The sequence below is a fragment of the Rhineura floridana genome, chromosome 4 (assembly GCF_030035675.1).
Source record: "Rhineura floridana isolate rRhiFlo1 chromosome 4, rRhiFlo1.hap2, whole genome shotgun sequence".
NCBI lineage: Eukaryota > Metazoa > Chordata > Lepidosauria > Squamata > Rhineuridae > Rhineura > Rhineura floridana.
The window spans coordinates 121,491,321-121,509,548 of NC_084483.1; the positions used below are offsets into that span (position 1 = coordinate 121,491,321).

Genomic DNA, 18,228 nt, shown 5'->3' on the forward strand with positions numbered 1-18,228 from the left:
CAAATAAAAAGCAAGCCAAGGCATTAAGTGTTTTATTTTTTTAGTGTCTCCTGGCTTTAATCAATTCACTTGGTTGCAATCCTCTGATTCTGCTATTTATTTTTGCTAGGTTAATAAAAATAAGAAGTGGCGTGAGCTGGCGACCAACCTAAATGTTGGCACTTCAAGCAGCGCAGCCAGCTCCCTGAAAAAACAATATATTCAGTACCTGTTTGCCTTTGAATGCAAGATTGAACGAGGGGAGGAGCCCCCTCCAGAAGTCTTCAGCACTGGAGATACCAAGAAACAACCTAAGATTCAACCGCCATCTCCTGGTAAGTAGAAGAACTGCAGGAACATAATGCTTTCTTAAAATGTGAAAGAGATGTTGTTACTGTTCACCCTAGATCTCCTGAGCCTCTGTTAGACATGGATATTCCAGATGAATTTGTCAAGCTCCTGAATTAAATGCATTTTAGTAATCTTTGGCAACCTATATAAGCAATTTCCTCTAAGGAGATTACATATGGTTTTTTACTGATATTTGCAAACATTATGTGGTCTGTGCACCTACACTCTTCATCATTTGCTCATACCTCTCAGTTAAAACATTGAAGTGAAAGTGAGTCCATTAAAAACCACAAGAGTTTTGCCACTAATTCAGTGGGAAGTAAAATGTACTCCAAATTGTTGAATCAAGTGTTTGTGCATGGATTGAGAATCTGTTAGATAAATACATAAATGTAACTATAAAATATATCAGAGAAATATTTAACTTGTTTTCATTTATTGTGGACCTTGACTGGAATTTTACTAGCAATATGGCTTACAGAATGAATGTGGTATTTTTCTGTTCATTTAACAAATGCTTTAATTGTGAATACAACTTACAGAAAAGAATACTAGTTACCTTATGTTAGATTTCCATTTTTGTTTAGATTCCTTTTTATCATTCATAACTTTCTGTTCTCATTTTTGGTACTCTATGTGGTATTCTCTCTATGGTAGCACACTAACAGATTTTGGACAAAAGGTGGAGTGAAGTCAGAGACATTATCAGAGAAGAATGCAAAAAGACAATACCTCTAGTTAAAAAGAGAGAAAGACCTCAATGGATGACTGAAGAAACTCTTGAAATGGTTAAAGCGAGAAGGAAAGCAAAAGCAAGAGGAGATAGAAACACGGTCAGAACCCTAAATGCAACAATACAGCTACTAGTACATAGGGACAAAGAGAACTATTACAATAGTTATTGTCTAGAAATAGAAGAGGACAACAAAAAGGGTAGAACAAGAGCCCTATTCCAAAAGATTAGAGAAATGAAAGGGAAATTTAAACCAAAGGTAGGGGTGTTGAATATCAGCAGGGGAACACACTGACTGACCAAGATGAAATAAAAGGAAGATGGAAGCAATACACTGAAGAACTCTGTAAAAGAGATGCAAGGATGACAGACTCATTCATGGAAGAACTGTATGATGAAGAACCAGAAATTCTAGAATGTGAGGTGAAAGCTGCTCTTAAAATACTTGGAAGAAACAAATCACCAGGAACAGATGGCATAGCAATAGAGTTGCTACAAACTACTGAGACTGAATCAGTCCAAATTTTGACAAAAATTTGTCAAGAAATATGGAAAACTAAACAGTGGCCCACAGATCAATATGTATCCCAATTCCAAAGAAAGGGGATCCCAGGGAATGCAGTAATTATCAAACTATTGCCTTAATATCCCATGCAAGTAAAGTAATGCTCAAGATTCTACAACAAAGGCCCTTGCATTTATATGGAGTGAGAAATGCCAGATGTCCAAGCTGGATTTAGAAAGGGAAGAGGCACCAGAGATCATATCGCAAACATATGTTGGATAATGGAACAGACCAAGGAATTTCAGAAGAAAATCACCCTGTGCTTTATAGATTACAGCAAAGCCTTTGACTGTGTAGATCATGAAAAACTATGGAATGCTTTAAAAGAAATGGGGGTGCCACTGAATCTGATTGTCCCGATGTGCAACCTATACTCCGGACAAGAGGCTATTGTAAGGACAGAATATGGAGAAACCGATTGGTTCCCAGTCGGAAAGAGTGTGAGACGGGTGTATTTTATCACCCTATTTGTTTAATCTATACGCAGAACATATCATACGGAAAGCGGGATTGGACCAAGATGAAGGAGGTGTGAAAACTGGAGGGAGAAATATCAATAATTTAAGATATGCAGATGATACCATACTCTTAGCAGAAACCAGTAATGATTTGAAACGAATGCTGATGAAAGTGAAAGAGGAAAGCACAAAAGCAGGACTACAGCTGAACATCAAAAAGACTAAAATAATGACAACAGAAGATTTATGTAACTTTAAAGGTGACAATGGGGACATTGAACTTGTCAAGGCTTATCAATACCTTGGCACAGTCATTAACCAAAATAGAGACAATAGTCAAGAAATCAGAAGAAGGTTAGGACTGGGGAGGGCAGCTATGAGAGCGGTAGAAAAGGTCCTCAAATGCAAAGATGCATCACTGAACACTAAAGTCAGGGTCATTCAGATCATGGTCAGAGCTTGGAAGATTACTTTTAAAAAGTAATAAATTACAGTTACAATTACATTGCCCAAAAAAGTAGTAATTACTGTTACAATTGCAATTGCTTCTTCCTTCTGATGAAGTGGACAAGGTGCTTTCAACCTTAAAGCCAACCACTTGCTTACTCGATCCTTGCCTGTCGTGGCTCATTATGAGCTGCAAGGATAGACTGGGCGAGGGAATCAAGGCGGTGGTAAATACGTCCCTGGAAGAGGGAGTAATACCATCAGCGCTCAAGGAGGCAGTAATAAAACCGATTCTAAAGAAGCCCTCCTTGGATCCCCAAGATTTGAACAACTTTTGCCCAGTCTCAAATCTGCCATTCTTGGGCAAGGCGGTTGAGCGGGTGGTGGCTCAGCAGTTGCAAGCACACTTGGAGGAAGCGGATTATCTGGATCTATTTCAATCAGGCTTCAGGCCTGGACATGAGACTGAAACGGCCTTTGTCGCCTTAGTGGATGATATGAGGAGGGCGCTGGATAATGGCGAATGCACCTTCCTTCTCCTCCTTGATCTCTCAGCGGCTTTTGATACCATTGACCACAGTATCCTTCTGGACCATCTGGAGAAGTTAGGTATAAGGGGCACTGTATTGCAGTGGTTCCATTCCTTCCTCTCTGGAAGGTACCAGAGAGTGGCACTGGGGGATGAGGTTTCGGATCCTTAGCCTCTCACTTGTGGGGTGCCACAGGGTTCTACCCTCTCCCTGATGCTGTTCAACATCTATATAAAACTGCTGGGGGCTATCATCAGAGGATTTGGGCTGCAGTGTCACCAGTATATGGATGACATGCAGCTCTACCTCTCATTCAAGTCCTCACCGAAGTTGGCTGTAGAAACCCTGTCCAAGTGCCTGGAGTCGGTGAGTGGCTGGATGGGAAGGAATAAGCTGAGGCTGAACCCTGACAAAACTGAGGTACTGTTCGTGGGAGACAAAGGAGGGTTGGGAGATGTTGAACTGGTCCTCAATGGGGTACAATTGCCCCTGAAAGACCAGGTCCGCAGCCTGGGGGTCATTCTCGACTCCCAGCTGTCCATGGAGGCTCAGGTCTCGGCTGTGAACCGGACGGCATTGTATCAGCTCCATCTGATACGGAGGCTGCGCCACTACCTTCCCAACCATCTGCTCCCATTGGTGGTACATGCCCTCTTCTCCTCTCACCTAGACTACTGCAACGTGCTCTACATGGGGTTACCCTTGAAAATGGTCTGGAAAATGCAACTGGTACAGAATGCGGCAGCTCGCCTGATCAAAGGCAGCCACCGGCGAGATCACATCACTCCAGTGCTGAAGGAGTTGCACTGGTTACCGGTTATTTTCCAGGCCCAATTCAAGGTGTTGGTTTTGACCTTTAAAACCCTGTACGGTCTCGGCCCAGTTTATCTGAAAGAGCGCTTCCAGCCTCATCAAGGATACCGCGCAACAAAATCAGCCTCAAAAGGCCTCCTCTCTATCCCACCAGTTAAAACAGCTAGTCTGGTGAGGACTAGGGAGAGGGCTTTTTCTATTGTGGCTCCCACTCTGTGGAATTCTCTCCCAAACGATCTCCATCACGCCCCTGCTATGATGAGCTTCCGCTGGGCCTTGAAGACCTGGCTTTTCAGACAGGCTTTTGGGGTGGGTTAGGTTTATTATATTGTTGAGATTTTAATGTTTTAATGTATTTGTATGTTTTTATTCTGTACGTCGCCCAGAGTGGCTGGACAATCAGCCAGATGGGCGACTAATAAATCTAATAAATAAATAAATAAAAGTAACTGATTACTTTACTTTTTCTCAAAAATAATCACAACAATTACATTTTAGTTACTTTTTTTTTTAAAAAACCGCCTACAAGGTGCTGGCCTTGGCTGCTGCACATCTAAGTAGCCAAAAACAACATTAAAAATAAACACACGCATACAGAGGTAGTAGAATAATTATTTTTATCCATAAGATAGCAATGGTGGTCTCTCCGCTGGGAAAGGAGGTGGGGAGGGAGGCAGAGGCCACTACTCAGATCTTGCATGTCAAACCAAGTGCAACCCCCTGCTCAGCCAGCCAGCATAATCTCTCTCACTTAACCACCTCCCAGACCCTGCCCTGCCACCAACTAAGGGACACTCACCCAAGCAAACATTTTCCCCTGAGATGCAAAAAAGTTAAAATGCTGCAGATGCAGCACAGTAGCCAGAGAGGGTGGTGGAGGCCACTTTGTGTGCCAAGTGCAAACAAAGTATATACACACACAACACACACACACACAGGCACACATGTTGTCATCTTTCACTTCTACAGTTCTTTATCTCCATTCTGCTGCTGCCTCCTTCTCCTTTATCCATGTTCTTGCCCTCCAGCTCCTTTTTCCCTCCACTCCACTCTTCACCACCACCATCCATTTTTTAAAACAATTGTTTTCTCCACTCCACCCCATCTCACTCTCCACTTCCTCCCTCATCGCCTCCTACCCACCCACAGAGCATGAAGGAAGAGCAATGCTGCACAAAAGCCCAGTTTGAGGCACATGATTTTCATCCACAAATCAGAGGAGCAGAAGACTTCCCCTGCTCTCCCCCCCCCCAGTAATGCCCAAAAGTAATGCTGGAAACATTACAATTACACCTCAAAAGTAATAAAATTACTCCTAGTTCTATTACAATAAAAATGTAAAGGAATTACCCACTTGTTCCTCAAAAAAGTAATGAATTACAAGTAATTCGATGTTTGTAACTGGTTACTTCCAAGCTCTTATCATGGTATTCCTGATCTGTGTTTATGGATGTGAAAGTTGGACAGTGAAAAAAACGGATAAGAGAAAAATCAATTCATTCAAAATGTGGTGTTGGAGGAGAGCTTTGTGCATACCATGGACTGCAAAAAAGACAAAAAAATGGGTGTCAGAATAAATTAAACCAGAATTATCACTAGAAGCTAAAATGATGAAACTGAGGTTATCATACTTTGAACACATCATGTGAAGACATGATTCACTAGAAAAGACAATAATGCTGGGGAAAACAGAAGGGAGTAGAAAAAGAGGAAGGCCAAACAAGAGATGGATTGATTCCATCAAGGAAGCCACAGACCTGAACTTACAAGATCTGAACAGGGTGGTTCATGACAGATGCTCTTGGAGGTCACTGATTCATCAGATCGCCATAAGTCGTAATCAACTCAAAGGCACATAACAAGTTACAGTGGAAACCAAAATCCAGGGGCTAGGCCAAGCAACAGATAGAAAAACACTGGGAACTCTGTCCCCAGGTGTATTCAGATGATAGTGTTAAAAAAAATCAGCCCATATAATCAGGAGCTCATTTATCTGCTCATCCTCCAGCATGGTATTTATGCCAGCACCTGCCACAATGCCCTTCTGTGGTCTATGTAGGACAAAAAAGTCAGTTTCTACACAAGAGAAACTGGACACACAGACAAAAAAAAAAACCACTCTGCATTCCGAAACCTGTGGGAGACCATTTTCCCGGGTCACTACACTGTTGATCTCAAAATCACCATCCTTAATCAAAAAGACTTCAAACAGGGGCCCTAGTGTGAAATTGCTGGACTTAGCATTTTGTCATTAAATTAGATTCTGTTCAGTTTTGGCTTAATCAGTATTCTGGATTTTTTCCCCACCACAGTTGTTAATTTACATTAAAAAGATAGTATTATCACAGTAACTGCTGTATGAATAGCTTACTGTTGTCTATACATTTGGGCTCTGTATAGAAACATCATAGACCTACTGCAAATCCTTGCACTACATGCCGGATGAATGGGTCTCTGCCATGGGTGACTACTTTGTATTTTAAATATATCTGCTATTGTTTTTCTTGCATTTTTAACTGTTTTTATTTACATCACCTTGAGACACGTGTGTGGAAGGCAATTAATAAATGAATAATTAATATAGTAATAATGCATGGCTACTTCTAAAAAACAGCTTTTTCTCTGTACCTGTGTTTAAGCGTGCGTGCATGCATGCATTTGCCAACTGAGGGTAACATTTCATGCCTTTATTAAAGTGAGCTCAAATCCATAAAAGAGTATGCCATTAAAAATCTATTAGTCTTGCAGTATCCTAAGGTTTTTTGTTCTAATGTTGTTTATTTTTCAAAATTAATTAAATGTCATGCCACCAATGGACATAATTTGAATAGAACTAGGGCTATTGTGCTTTTTCTTTTTAGTGTGGGATCATATTTCCATCCAAAAATAATATTCAAGAGATCTTCCTTCTCATGTATTTTTCTGTGCTCCACCCTATGGTAGGAAAAGTAGTTTCCAGATACAAGGAGAGGTATTATTTTTCCTTCACAAATACTAGGAAAATATTTGTTGTAGCTTAGTATCTTTTTATTTGAATAAATAAACCCTCTGGAAATACAGAGGAGAATCAAACTAGAAATACTAAAGTGAACTAAGTTACAACAACTCAGTTGCCATAATATCTGTAAAGCCCCCCATATCTCAAGTGCTTAGGTTTGGTGACTATTCCATAAACAAGATGAATTCGTGTTAGGATTCTTTCTCGTGCCACTGAACCGCTATTTACTTCTCATCTTGTTTGTACATCTCAATCCTCTTAAGTGGTATGAAGCAGACAGAAGTAGAAAAAATTGTTTTAATTTTAAATGTCTTGAGAAGCAGAGAAATGTCAGAGGTTGCTTTTATAAATGAACATCCCAAGTTAAAATGTGTCATCAACAGCATTCTATTTAGTTCAAAGAAAGTATATTTGGGCCAAATGCAAACTCCTTTTCCAAAATAAAAACACAACAGGTGCTTGGACAGGTTCGTGCAACCACTTCTGTGCTGGATCCTTGCCCTTCTTGGCTAATAAAAGCTAGCAGGGATGGAACAGCCGGCTGGGCCAGGGAAGTGATTAATGCCTCTCTGCAAGAGGGGGTGGTCCCTGGCTGCCTGAAAGAGGCAGTAGTGAGGCCACTCCTGAAGAGACCCTCCCTGGACCCAGAAAATCTTAATAACTGTAGGCCGGTAGCAAATGTTCAATTCCTGGGCAAGGTCCTTGAACGAGTGGTTGCGGGCCAGCTCCAGACACTCTTGGATGAGACTGATTATCTGGATCCATTTCAGTCGGGTTTCAGGCCTGGTTTTGGCACAGAAACAGCCTTGGTTGCCCTGTATGATGACCTTTGTCAGGAGAGAGACAGGGGGAGTGTGACTCTGTTGATTCTCCTTGAACTCTCAGCGGCTTTCGATACCATTGACCATGGTATCCTTCTGGGGAGACTGGCTGAGTTGGGAGTGGGAGGGACTGCATTGTGGTGGTTCCACTCCTGCTTGGCAGGTTGGCTCCAGAAGGTGGTGCTTGGGGAACATTGCTCGGCACCCTGGACTCTCCAGTATGGAGTTCCGCAGGGGTCAGTTCTGTCCCCCATGCTGTTCAACATCTACATGAAACCGTTGGGTGCGGTCATCCAGAGCTTTGGAGTGCATTGCCATCAGTATGCTGATGACACGCAGCTCTATTTCTCCTTTTCATCTTCTTCAGGTGAGGCTGTCAGTGTGCTGAACCGGTGCCTGGCTGTGACAATGGACTGGATGAGGGCTAATAAACTGAGGCTCAATCCAGACCAGACTGAGATGCTGCTAGTGGGTGGTTCTTCTGACCGGATGGTGGATGTCCAACCTGTCCTGGATGGGGTTGCACTCCCCCTGAAGGAGCAGGTTCGTAGCTTGGGGGTTCTCCTAGAACCATCTCTGTCACTTGAGGCTCAGGTAGCCTCGGTGGCACGGAGTGCCTTCTACCATCTTCGGTTGGTGGCCCAGCTATGCCGCTATCTGGACAGGGATAACCTGGCTTCAGTTGTCCATGCTCTGGTAACCTCCAAATTAGATTACTGCAATGCACTCTACGTGGGGCTGCCTTTGAAGACGGTTCAGAAACTGCAGCTTGTGCAAAATGCAGCAGCCTGATTGGTAACAGGGACCAGACGGTCCGAACATATAAAACCAATTCTGGCCTGCTTGCACTGGCTGCCTTTATGTTTCCGAGATCGATTCAAGGTGCTGGTTTTGACCTATAAATCCTTACACAGCTTGGGACCACAATACCTGATGGAACGCCTCTCCTGATACGAACCCACCCGTACACTACGTTCAAGATCAAAGGCCCTCCTCCGGGTGCCTACTCCGAGGGAAGCTCGGAGAATGACAACAAGGGAGAGGGCCAGCTCAGTGGTGGCCCCCAAATTATGGAATGACGCCTGTGATGAGGTGCGCCTAGCGCCAACACTGTTATCTTTTCGGCGCCAGGTCAAGACTTTCCTCTTCTCCCAGGCATTTTAGCATGTGTTCTATATTGTTTAAAAAATTTTAATTGTTTTAGATTGTTTTTTAAAAGATGTATTTTAAATTGTATTTGTTTTTAGTTATTGTAAACCGCCCAGGGAGCTTCGGCTATGGGGCAGTATACAAGTTTAATAAATAAATAAAACAGGGCTTAGGGACCAGAAGAAGAAGGTTTGTTTTGTTTGCTGGAGGAGGGGAAAATGGAAAACAGGTCTGTACAGGGAAAGAGTCTTTCTGGATGAAAGAGTTTTAGTACACGAAATCCTGCTGCAGTATGGATTCTGCAAGATATATAAGGACTGGTGTCATAACTGTCTGCATTTGTTCTTTTCCAGTGGTTTGTGAACCCATTGGCATTGAAAACTGCACAAAAGGACTCGTATTGCAAGTTGGGTTAGATAATCCTGCTTTGGGTTTGGAGCACTACTAAAAAGAGGGAACAGTCCTGTCATTGTCTCTGTTTTCACGCCTTTAAACCACATTTGACTAGTACAAAGTCAATTACCAAACAGAGTTTTCATCAGCATCTACTGAAAGCAGGAAAAAGGTTTTATATGTTGGATTAAATTATGCTCTCCAATTTCCTCCTAGCAACTTCACTGGCTGTATTTAGGATGTAATTAAATTTCACTTTATATGCTAGTAAAGGATAGTATTTGAAAGGTCTCACTTTTGATGTTGCAGTAGAATGTAGTTTGCATCTTTCTTCCCCCTCTAAAAATAGTGGTGGGGTCAAACAGGTTTCTAACTTCAGCCAGATAATAACATTTTAAGAGTACATCCTAAATTTTATTTTTATATCTTCACTATATAAAAGTGATATGGCAGTACCCTATATTTTACAAGTTTCCTGGTCTCTGTGAAAATGGACACAAGCAATGAGCAGGGGTTTGAACTTGAAATTTAGAAAAGTGTACTCAACATGCATGGTAATTTCTGTTCTGGCCAGGTGGTGACTTAACTTTTACCCCAATTATTTTAGAACTCCTGATGGGTGAGCCCTACCCACCCACTTGATTTGGAATGAGCCCAGAAAAAAATATCAAAATGGGGGCGGGGAGGATTAACCTTTCTCTGAAGTTCAGCTCATAAGAACATAAGAAGAGCCTGCTGGATCAGGCCAGTGGCCCATCTAGTCCAGCATCCTGTTCTCACAGTGGCCAACCAGGTGCCTGGGAGAAGCCCGCAAGCAGGACCCGAGTGCAAGAACACTCACCCCTCCTGAGGCTTCCGGCATCTGGTCAGTCAGACTTCTGATGATATTGGGAACATGATAAGGGCTAGAGCCTTCCTTCTCCCCAAAACTTAAATGGCAGCTGCAGCAGTTACAGGAATCATAGTAACACCCACCCTGTCACTCATGACACATACTTGCAACAGCATCCTGTGTGTCAGAATCCACAGGAAATGTAGTTCCCATGTGTAGCTCCTAGGGTTATAACAATGAGAACTCTTTCCAGGAAAAAGAGGAGGCAGGCAGAGAGCAGTGGGCCTTCTCTACCCCAGGAGCCACCAATTGTCCTGTGGGAAGGATTACAGGAGAGAAAAAGGAAGCAGGCAAGAGCCTGCTCCAACTTGACTGTCTTCTTGCCTCCTCCCTCCTGGGCCTACCATCAGCTACCCTGAGGGAAGGATCCTGATGAATGGTTATATCTTTTTTAAAAATCTGATTTTATTCAAATGTCTTCTGTTACTTGTAAGCCACCCTGAAAGGATTTGTATGCTGAAAGGCAGGATATAAATAATTGTCATAAATGAAAAAATATATGTTTAAATATAAGGGTTTTTTTCTGCAACAACATGGAATACATCTTTATAAATGAAAATAAATTCTGATACATCAGTTTTCAAAACCAGTTATTACTTTGTGGGAAACAGATCAGGCAGTTTGTCTGATATAATTTAAAATATAGAATGATATCCTGAATATGTGTGCTAAGTTTCTCCTGATACCAAAGAAGGGAGGATATCATGCTACATATAGCCTTATTCATGATGCTTGCATATAAGTTACAATTATTCCACCGAATTATTCCACCACTTCACATACAAGAACCATCCAGCCAATGTGTGTGTTTTACTATGGCCTTACTATTGTTAACCAATTCCAAAGAAGAAATTGGACTATTACACCTAGAGAGCAAGACAGTGAATCTTGTTCATTGAAGGGCAGACTTTTATTTATTTTATTTAATTAACAAAATTTATATACCATTTCACTGTGAAAACCTGTAAGCGGTTTACAAAGTACATTAAAATTATCAATAAAACAGTTAAAAACCAGTAGTTAAAACAATTAAAACAAACTAAAAATATTAAAACACATCAACTTCTGTGTGTCTGGATAGGCTTGCCTAAACAAAAAGGCTTTAAGCAGGTGCTAAAAGAAATACAGCGAAGGTGCCTGCATGATGTCAATAGGCAGGGATTTCCAAAGAGTAGATGCTGCCACACTAAAAGAATGATTTCTTACAATTCAGAACAAGTATTAGCAGAGCCAATTCCCAGGGCCAGGGCCAGGCATGCCAGGGCCCTTGGGCACCAGCACATGCATGCACACATGCCCCACCTACTTCTCCCTGAAGGGCCCCTCCTTCGGGTGGGTGGGTAGTGCTCGTGCGATCCACGGCACAGATCACGGGAGGGAGCTCCCAGGCACCCCCTCACTGCCGCACAAGCCCGTGACACCTGCCTGCAACATGCTCCATCTACCTCTTCCTTGACGTAAATGCTGGTAATGCTGCGGGCTCAAGCCTGCAATCACCCAAGATGGCAGAGGAGGCATCAGGCCTTCAGGGAAACCTCGGCCGCCATCTTGGTTGATGGCAGGCTTGCGCCCACAGCGCAAACAACATTTACGTCTAGGGAGAGGTAGGTGGAGCATGTTGCAGGTGGGTGCCATGGGCCTGTGTGGCAGTGGGGGGGTGCCTGGGAGCTCCCTCCCGCAATCCGCTCCATGGGGGAGTGCAACCCTGTCCACAGCAGGCAACTGACCAATTTCGCAGACACAGGAACCACTCACCCACTGTGCCCCCATCTTGCCAGGATTGAAGCTCGGCTTTTTTCCTTCATCTATCCCAGCACTGCATCCAGGCACCAGTCTAGGGCCTGCACAGCCTCTCCTGTTACGGAGATGTAGAGCTGAGTGTCATCAGCATATTGATGACAACCTTGCCCCAAACTCCCAGTGATCACTCCCAGCTGCTTTATGTAGATATTAAAGAACTTTGGGGAAGCGTAGCTCCCAGGGGGCCAAAAGACAATAATCCAACCCTACTCTCTAGAGTATGTCCAGAAGGTAGGACCAGAACCACCATAGCACAGTGCCCCCCAAGTCACATTCCATGGAGCTAGTCTAAGATGATAGTGGGGATGAGGTTTGCTGCCTAGTTCCAATCCACTTGTATTTGGATAGTCCATCATTCCATCCTGATCCACCCTTTTGTTCCCACTTGCTCTGGCGCTTGCTGATTCGATCCACTTTTGTTGTTGTTGTTGTAAAAAAATTGCATAATATTTAACATAAATGCCTATTTAGTTATTTATTTATTGTACTTATATACCACCCCATAGCTGAAGCTCTCTGGGCGGTTTACAGTAACTAAAAACATTAAAACAAATATACAAATTTAAAAACACATCTTTTAAAAACAATCTAAAACACAATTTAAAAATGTAAAACAATTTAAAACACATGGTGAAATGCCTGGGAGAAGAGGAAAGTCTTGACCTGGTGCCGAAAAGATAACAGTGTTGGTGCCAAGCACACCTCATCAGGAAGATCCTTCCATAATTTGGGGGCCACCCTCTCCCTTGTTGCCACACTCCCAGCTTCCCTCAGAGTAGGCACCCGGAGGAGGGCCTTTGATCTTGAATGTAGTGTACGGGTGGGTTTGTATCGGGAGAGGCGCTCCATCAGGTATTGTGGTCCCAAACCTTGTAAGGCTTTATAGGTCAAAACCAGCACCTTGAATCGAGCTCGGAAACATACAGGCAGCCAATGCAAGCGGGCCAGAATAGGTTTTATATGTTCAAACCGTCTGGTCCCTGTTACCAATCTGGCCACTGCATTTTGCACAAGCTGCAGTTTCCAAACCGTCTTCAAAGGCAGCCCCACATAGAGTGCATTGCAGTCATCTAACTTGGAGGTTACCAGAGCATGGACAACTGAAGCCAGGTTATCCCTGTCCAGATAGCGGCATAGCTGGGCCACCAACCGAAGATGGTAGAAGGCACTCCGTGCCACCGAGGCTACCTGAGCCTCAAGTGACAGAGATGGTTCTAGGGGAACCCCCAAGCTACGAACCTGCTCCTTCAGGGGGAGTGCAACCCCATCCAGGACAGGTGGGACATTCACCATCCGGTCAGAAGAACCACCCACTAGCAGCATCTCAGTCTGGTCTGGATTGAGCCTCAGTTTATTAGCCCTCATCCAGTCCATTGTCACAGCCAGGCACCGGTTCAGCACATTGACAGCCTCACCTGAAGAAGATGAAAAGGAGAAATAGAGCTGCGTGTCATCAGCATACTGATGGCAATGCACTCCAAAGCTCCGGATGACCGCACCCAACGGTTTCATGTAGATGTTGAACAGCATGGGGGACAGAACTGACCCCTGCGGAACCCCATACTGGAGAGTCCAGGGTGCCGAGCAATGTTCCCCAAGCACCACCTTCTGGAGCCAACCTGCCAAGCAGGAGTGGAACCACCACAATGCAGTACCTCCCACTCCCAACTCAGCCAGTCTCCCCAGAAGGATACCATGGTCAATGGTATCGAAAGCCGCTGAGAGATCAAGGAGAATCAACAGAGTCACACTTCCCCTGTCTCTCTCTCGACATAGATCATCATACAGGGCAACCAAGGCTGTTTCTGTGCCAAAACCAGGCCTGAAACCCGACTGAAATGGATCCAGATAATCAGTCTCATCCAAGAGTGTCTGGAGCTGGCCCGCAACCACTCGTTCAGGGACCTTGCCCAGGAATTGAACATTTGCTACCGGCCTACAGTTATTAAGATTTTCTGGGTCCAGGGAGGGTCTCTTCAGGAGTGGCCTCACTACTGCCTCTTTCAGGCAGCCAGGGACCACCCCCTCTTGCAGAGAGGCATTAATCACTTCCCTGGCCCAGCCGTCTGTTCCATCCCTGCTAGCTTTTATTAGCCAAGAAGGGCAAGGATCTGTGTAAAAGATCACAGTGTTCCACTTGGTTTATTTTTTCCTATTTAATCATATCTACATATCTAAGGCATCCACTTAGATGAAATTGGGAAGATAATTACATAAAATCGGGGGGGGGGAATCCATGCTGATTGCAGCCACAGCCTGCCACAAGAAATCAGTGCCAGTCTGAAAATACAGTCAGAATCTGGTACTGAGTCCAATTTAGTGGATATTCTCCCCCATCCCTAAATGATACCATGGCCACTGGAATCAAAAGCCATACAGAGATTGAGAAGCAGGAGCAAGGTCACACTCCCCATGTCCCACTCTCTGCAAAGGTCATCCATCAGGGCCACCAAGACTGACTCAGTCCCATGGCCAGGTCGGAACCCAGATTGGAATGGATCTAAATAATCCATGTTATCCAAGAATGTTTGTGGCTGCCCCACCACTACCCTCCCCACCACTTTCCCCAAGAAGGGGGTATTTGTGACTGGGGAATTGCCACAACCAGTCCAAAGTTCACCAGGTAATGGTCCTGATCATGACAAGGAAGTGCATTGCACACCCCCTACCTATCCCCCTATCACTTGGGTAAAAGACTACATCTAGGGTATACCCTGCCCAATGTGTTGGGCCAATAACAATTTGAGACTACCCATGATTGAAATGGAGGCCATGAAGTCCCATGCTGGCCCAATGGCAGCCTCCACATGGATGTTGAAGTCACCCAGAACTTCAGTTTTCCAACACCACACCAGAGACCATTGAACCAGCTCAGTCAAGGATGCCACTAGGTAGTCAGCAGATCAGGAGCATCCCTAGCTTGTCTCTCTGGCCCAACACCAGGTGCAACCCCCCTAAGCCCATCCCAAGATCAATCGGGGGACAGGGACCAAACATCTGGGTCTCCATCACAGGTGGTGGTCAGCCCATCCATTCTGACCGTACCTTCCCCTGCCCACCTCCACTGAAATCTGGGCAGCAACTTCTTACTACTTGCCCACCCAGACACATTCTAGCACCATCAACTGACACAATAAACAGCTAGGAGATTAGGGCCACAAATAACCAACTAAGGCCCACTGTCAGGCAGAATGGTGCCACTCTATCACCCCTCCCTGTCTTTCACTCAGGAGAAACACCACCAAACCAGTCTTCCCCTCCCCCAGGTTGTCCCTTTCGGTAAGGGTCACAGGCCTGTCACCCACAGTGCCTGGCCTACAATTCTGTATCCTGACAGATAAAGGGGGTTTCTCTGCCCCAGTACCTCCCTGAAGTGATGACCCAAAAGGGTGATGCCGTTTGGTGTCTCCCCCTTCAGGGTTGACCCCCTTAACCACAGCAGAGCCTGTTTTTATAGCAAGGGAGGTTGTGCACTCAGCCAGCAATCAAACAATATCCCACCCAGCAATCAGCCCACTTACCTGCCGGCAGCTACCTCTCAGGGCAGACAAAACTGATGCAGGTAAAAAACCACACACACTCTTGCTTGATAAGAGAGCAAACCAGCCAGGGGCCAGGATGGTGCCAACTAGCCCCTCCCTGCTTAGTACTCCTGACGGTCTGCTCTCTGTATCAGAGAGATCAAGGTTTTAGAGATCGTAGTTTTGGGATCTAGTCCTAATAATTATAACTTATTTGAAAACAGTGACACATAGTGCTGTGTAAATTCATACTATTTATGGCCCAGTCATTACCATCTGAATGCATGTTTGCAGCATCTGTTGCTATTCATGGAATTTTATCCACTCCTACTCAGGAGATACATTGAACTTGTGAAGGATTATCAACACCTTGGTACAGTCATTAACCAAAATTGAGACAATAGTCAAGAAATCAGAAGAAGGCTAGGACTGGGGAGAGCAGCTGTGAGAGAACTAGAAAAGGTCCTCAAATAAAGATTGTATCACTGAACACTAGAGTCAGGATCATTCCTGATCATTGGAGGAGAACTGTGTGCATACCATGGACTGCAAAAAAGACAAATAATTGGGTGTTAGAACAAAACCAGAACTATCATTAGAAGCTAAAATGATGAAACTGAAGTTATCATACTTTGGACACATAATGAGAAGACATGATTCACTAGACAAGATATAAATGCTGGAAAAAACAGCAGGGAGTTGAAAAAGAGGAAGGCCAAACAAGAGATGGATTGATTCCATAAAGGAAGCCACAGACCTGAACTTCTAAGATCTGAGCAGGGTGGTTCATGACAGATGCTCTTGGAGGTTGCTGATTCATGGGGTAGCCATAAGTCGTAATCGACTTGAAGGCACATAACAACAACACTCAAGAGGTGGTAAGAAGGGAAATTTGCCAGGGGTGTTGCTCCTAGGTGTGGGTTCCTGCAAACATCCCTGCAGACTGTAGAGTTCCTATGGCCTCATGTATGGCTGATATGTGGATTTGTTAATTGTTTTCTACTTCACCAGATAGATGGTGAGAACAGAGCCAAATATTGCAAAGACTTCTGTCTTCATGATGTTAGCAGAGGGCTCATTATAGCAAACCTGTAAAAGTTTGTGAGACTCTGCTATAACGGAGAGCACCAAGGAGCTGCTCCCTGGGTTTCCTTGGCAGCTGAGAAACAACATGAAGGGAGGGAGGAGAGGGGAGGCGGTGTAAGCCAGTCATTTAATTAGCAAGTCTGTAACCAAAAACCTATCTATCTTTGCTGGCAGGTGGCTGGCTGAATTTCTATTATTAGCTGACAGGTGATGTCACAAAATCTGTCATGCAGCCAACCAGGGAATCCCCAGCGGAAGATAAACGAGAAAGGGGTCTGGGTTATAAACAAAGGTGTCCCTTGATTGACCTCCATTCACTGTGGACATGTGACGCATCCTGATAAACCTCCCACCGCTTCCCCCACCCTTGTCAGAATTAGGGCATTGAGTTCATGCTGTGTAAATTATCTTCCCAGCATGGTGTCTGGCTGTTGTATGTGAATGTACTTAACCTTCAGTAACCTTTCCATTGTTTACTTTAGAGTATACATTTGTAGCTTCTGGCAAAAGGTAGGGATATCCTAGAGAGCATGTTAGGCCTCTTATTAATGGAGTTCCAAGAAGTTATATTCTTTTCCCCCCCTCACTTCTAGCCTGATTTGGGGACAGGGCATGGGAGGAGGAACTCCAGGCAAATGAAAAGAGGTTTTATTCCCTCTGACCTCACCTCCTTTTTATTATTAACTGGATATTATTATTAACTGGGTGTTGTAAATAAAAAGACTCTTGCAGCTATCCTCACTTGCAGGCAAGTGTCATCTAGCAACTCACCAAACCCTGCTTCTGTTCATCTGTTACTCATTGCACAGTGGCAGTGCTTTCTGGATTATACCCACAAAGGATCGATCTTATGCCTTTGACATATCACAGAGTCCAGATTCAGAATTTGTTACTCACTGTTGGGCCTACTCCTGCCACTTTGATATTGTAGTCAAGTTTGTTTCAAGCCACTTACCCTCTGATTATTTATTTATTTTTAAAAACATTTTGTAGCAAATTTTCTAAGTCTACGTCAGCTTGGTCTTTTCTTCTTTTTGTCCCTTAATTTTTTATCCCATCATTTTTTCTACCTGCCCAATTTATGGGCACCTAACCATAAATCGCAACACGTAAACTATGGAATTCACAACCACAAGATGTAATGGTCGCCAATTTGGATGGCTTTGAAAGGCAGTTAGACAAATTCACAGAGAATAATCAATCAATGGCTACTAGGTATGATAGCAGTATTGGAGTATTGATAGCTTCTGAATACCAGTTTCTGAGAAGCACAAGTGGAAAGAGTGATTTTGTGTTCATGTCCTGCTTACAAGTTTCCTATAGGCATCTGAGTGGCCAATGTGAGATCAGGATGCTGGACTAGATGGGCCTTTAATCTGATCTAGCCCGGGCCCTTCTTACTGGCTTTGTCTTGTAGCTGGGAGCACAGTATACCAGGGACTCTAGTTGTTCCTGACAGGAAGGACTCCGATGTTAGTGCTGGGGTACTGCTGTCCTCCTAGGCTTGCAATCTTTGAAGTTTCAGTGTCCCATCTTGCCCAGCCAAGAAGAAACAAATGGATTTGTACCATTTTGAAAAGGCCTACAGTGTGCTCAGAATAGCTAGGTGCATTTGATCATGTGCATGAATGCATGCACACATAGAAAGAGAGAGCATGAGTGCCATGTATTGTAGAAAGTAGCTTGACTGAT

The 18,228-nt window shown here is 44.0% G+C and overlaps 1 protein-coding gene across 14 annotated transcripts in view; it reads left to right on the plus strand.

Annotated features, from left to right (window-relative positions):
• ARID1B (AT-rich interaction domain 1B) overlaps positions 1-18,228 on the plus strand; it is a 620,767-nt gene that overhangs the window by 573,527 nt on the left and 29,012 nt on the right. For all 14 annotated transcript variants that reach the window (XM_061624213.1, XM_061624203.1, XM_061624204.1 and 11 more), the window contains one exon: positions 110-314. In XM_061624213.1, the coding sequence (XP_061480197.1) occupies positions 110-314 (205 nt within the window). The remainder of the gene's footprint in view (positions 1-109; positions 315-18,228) is intronic.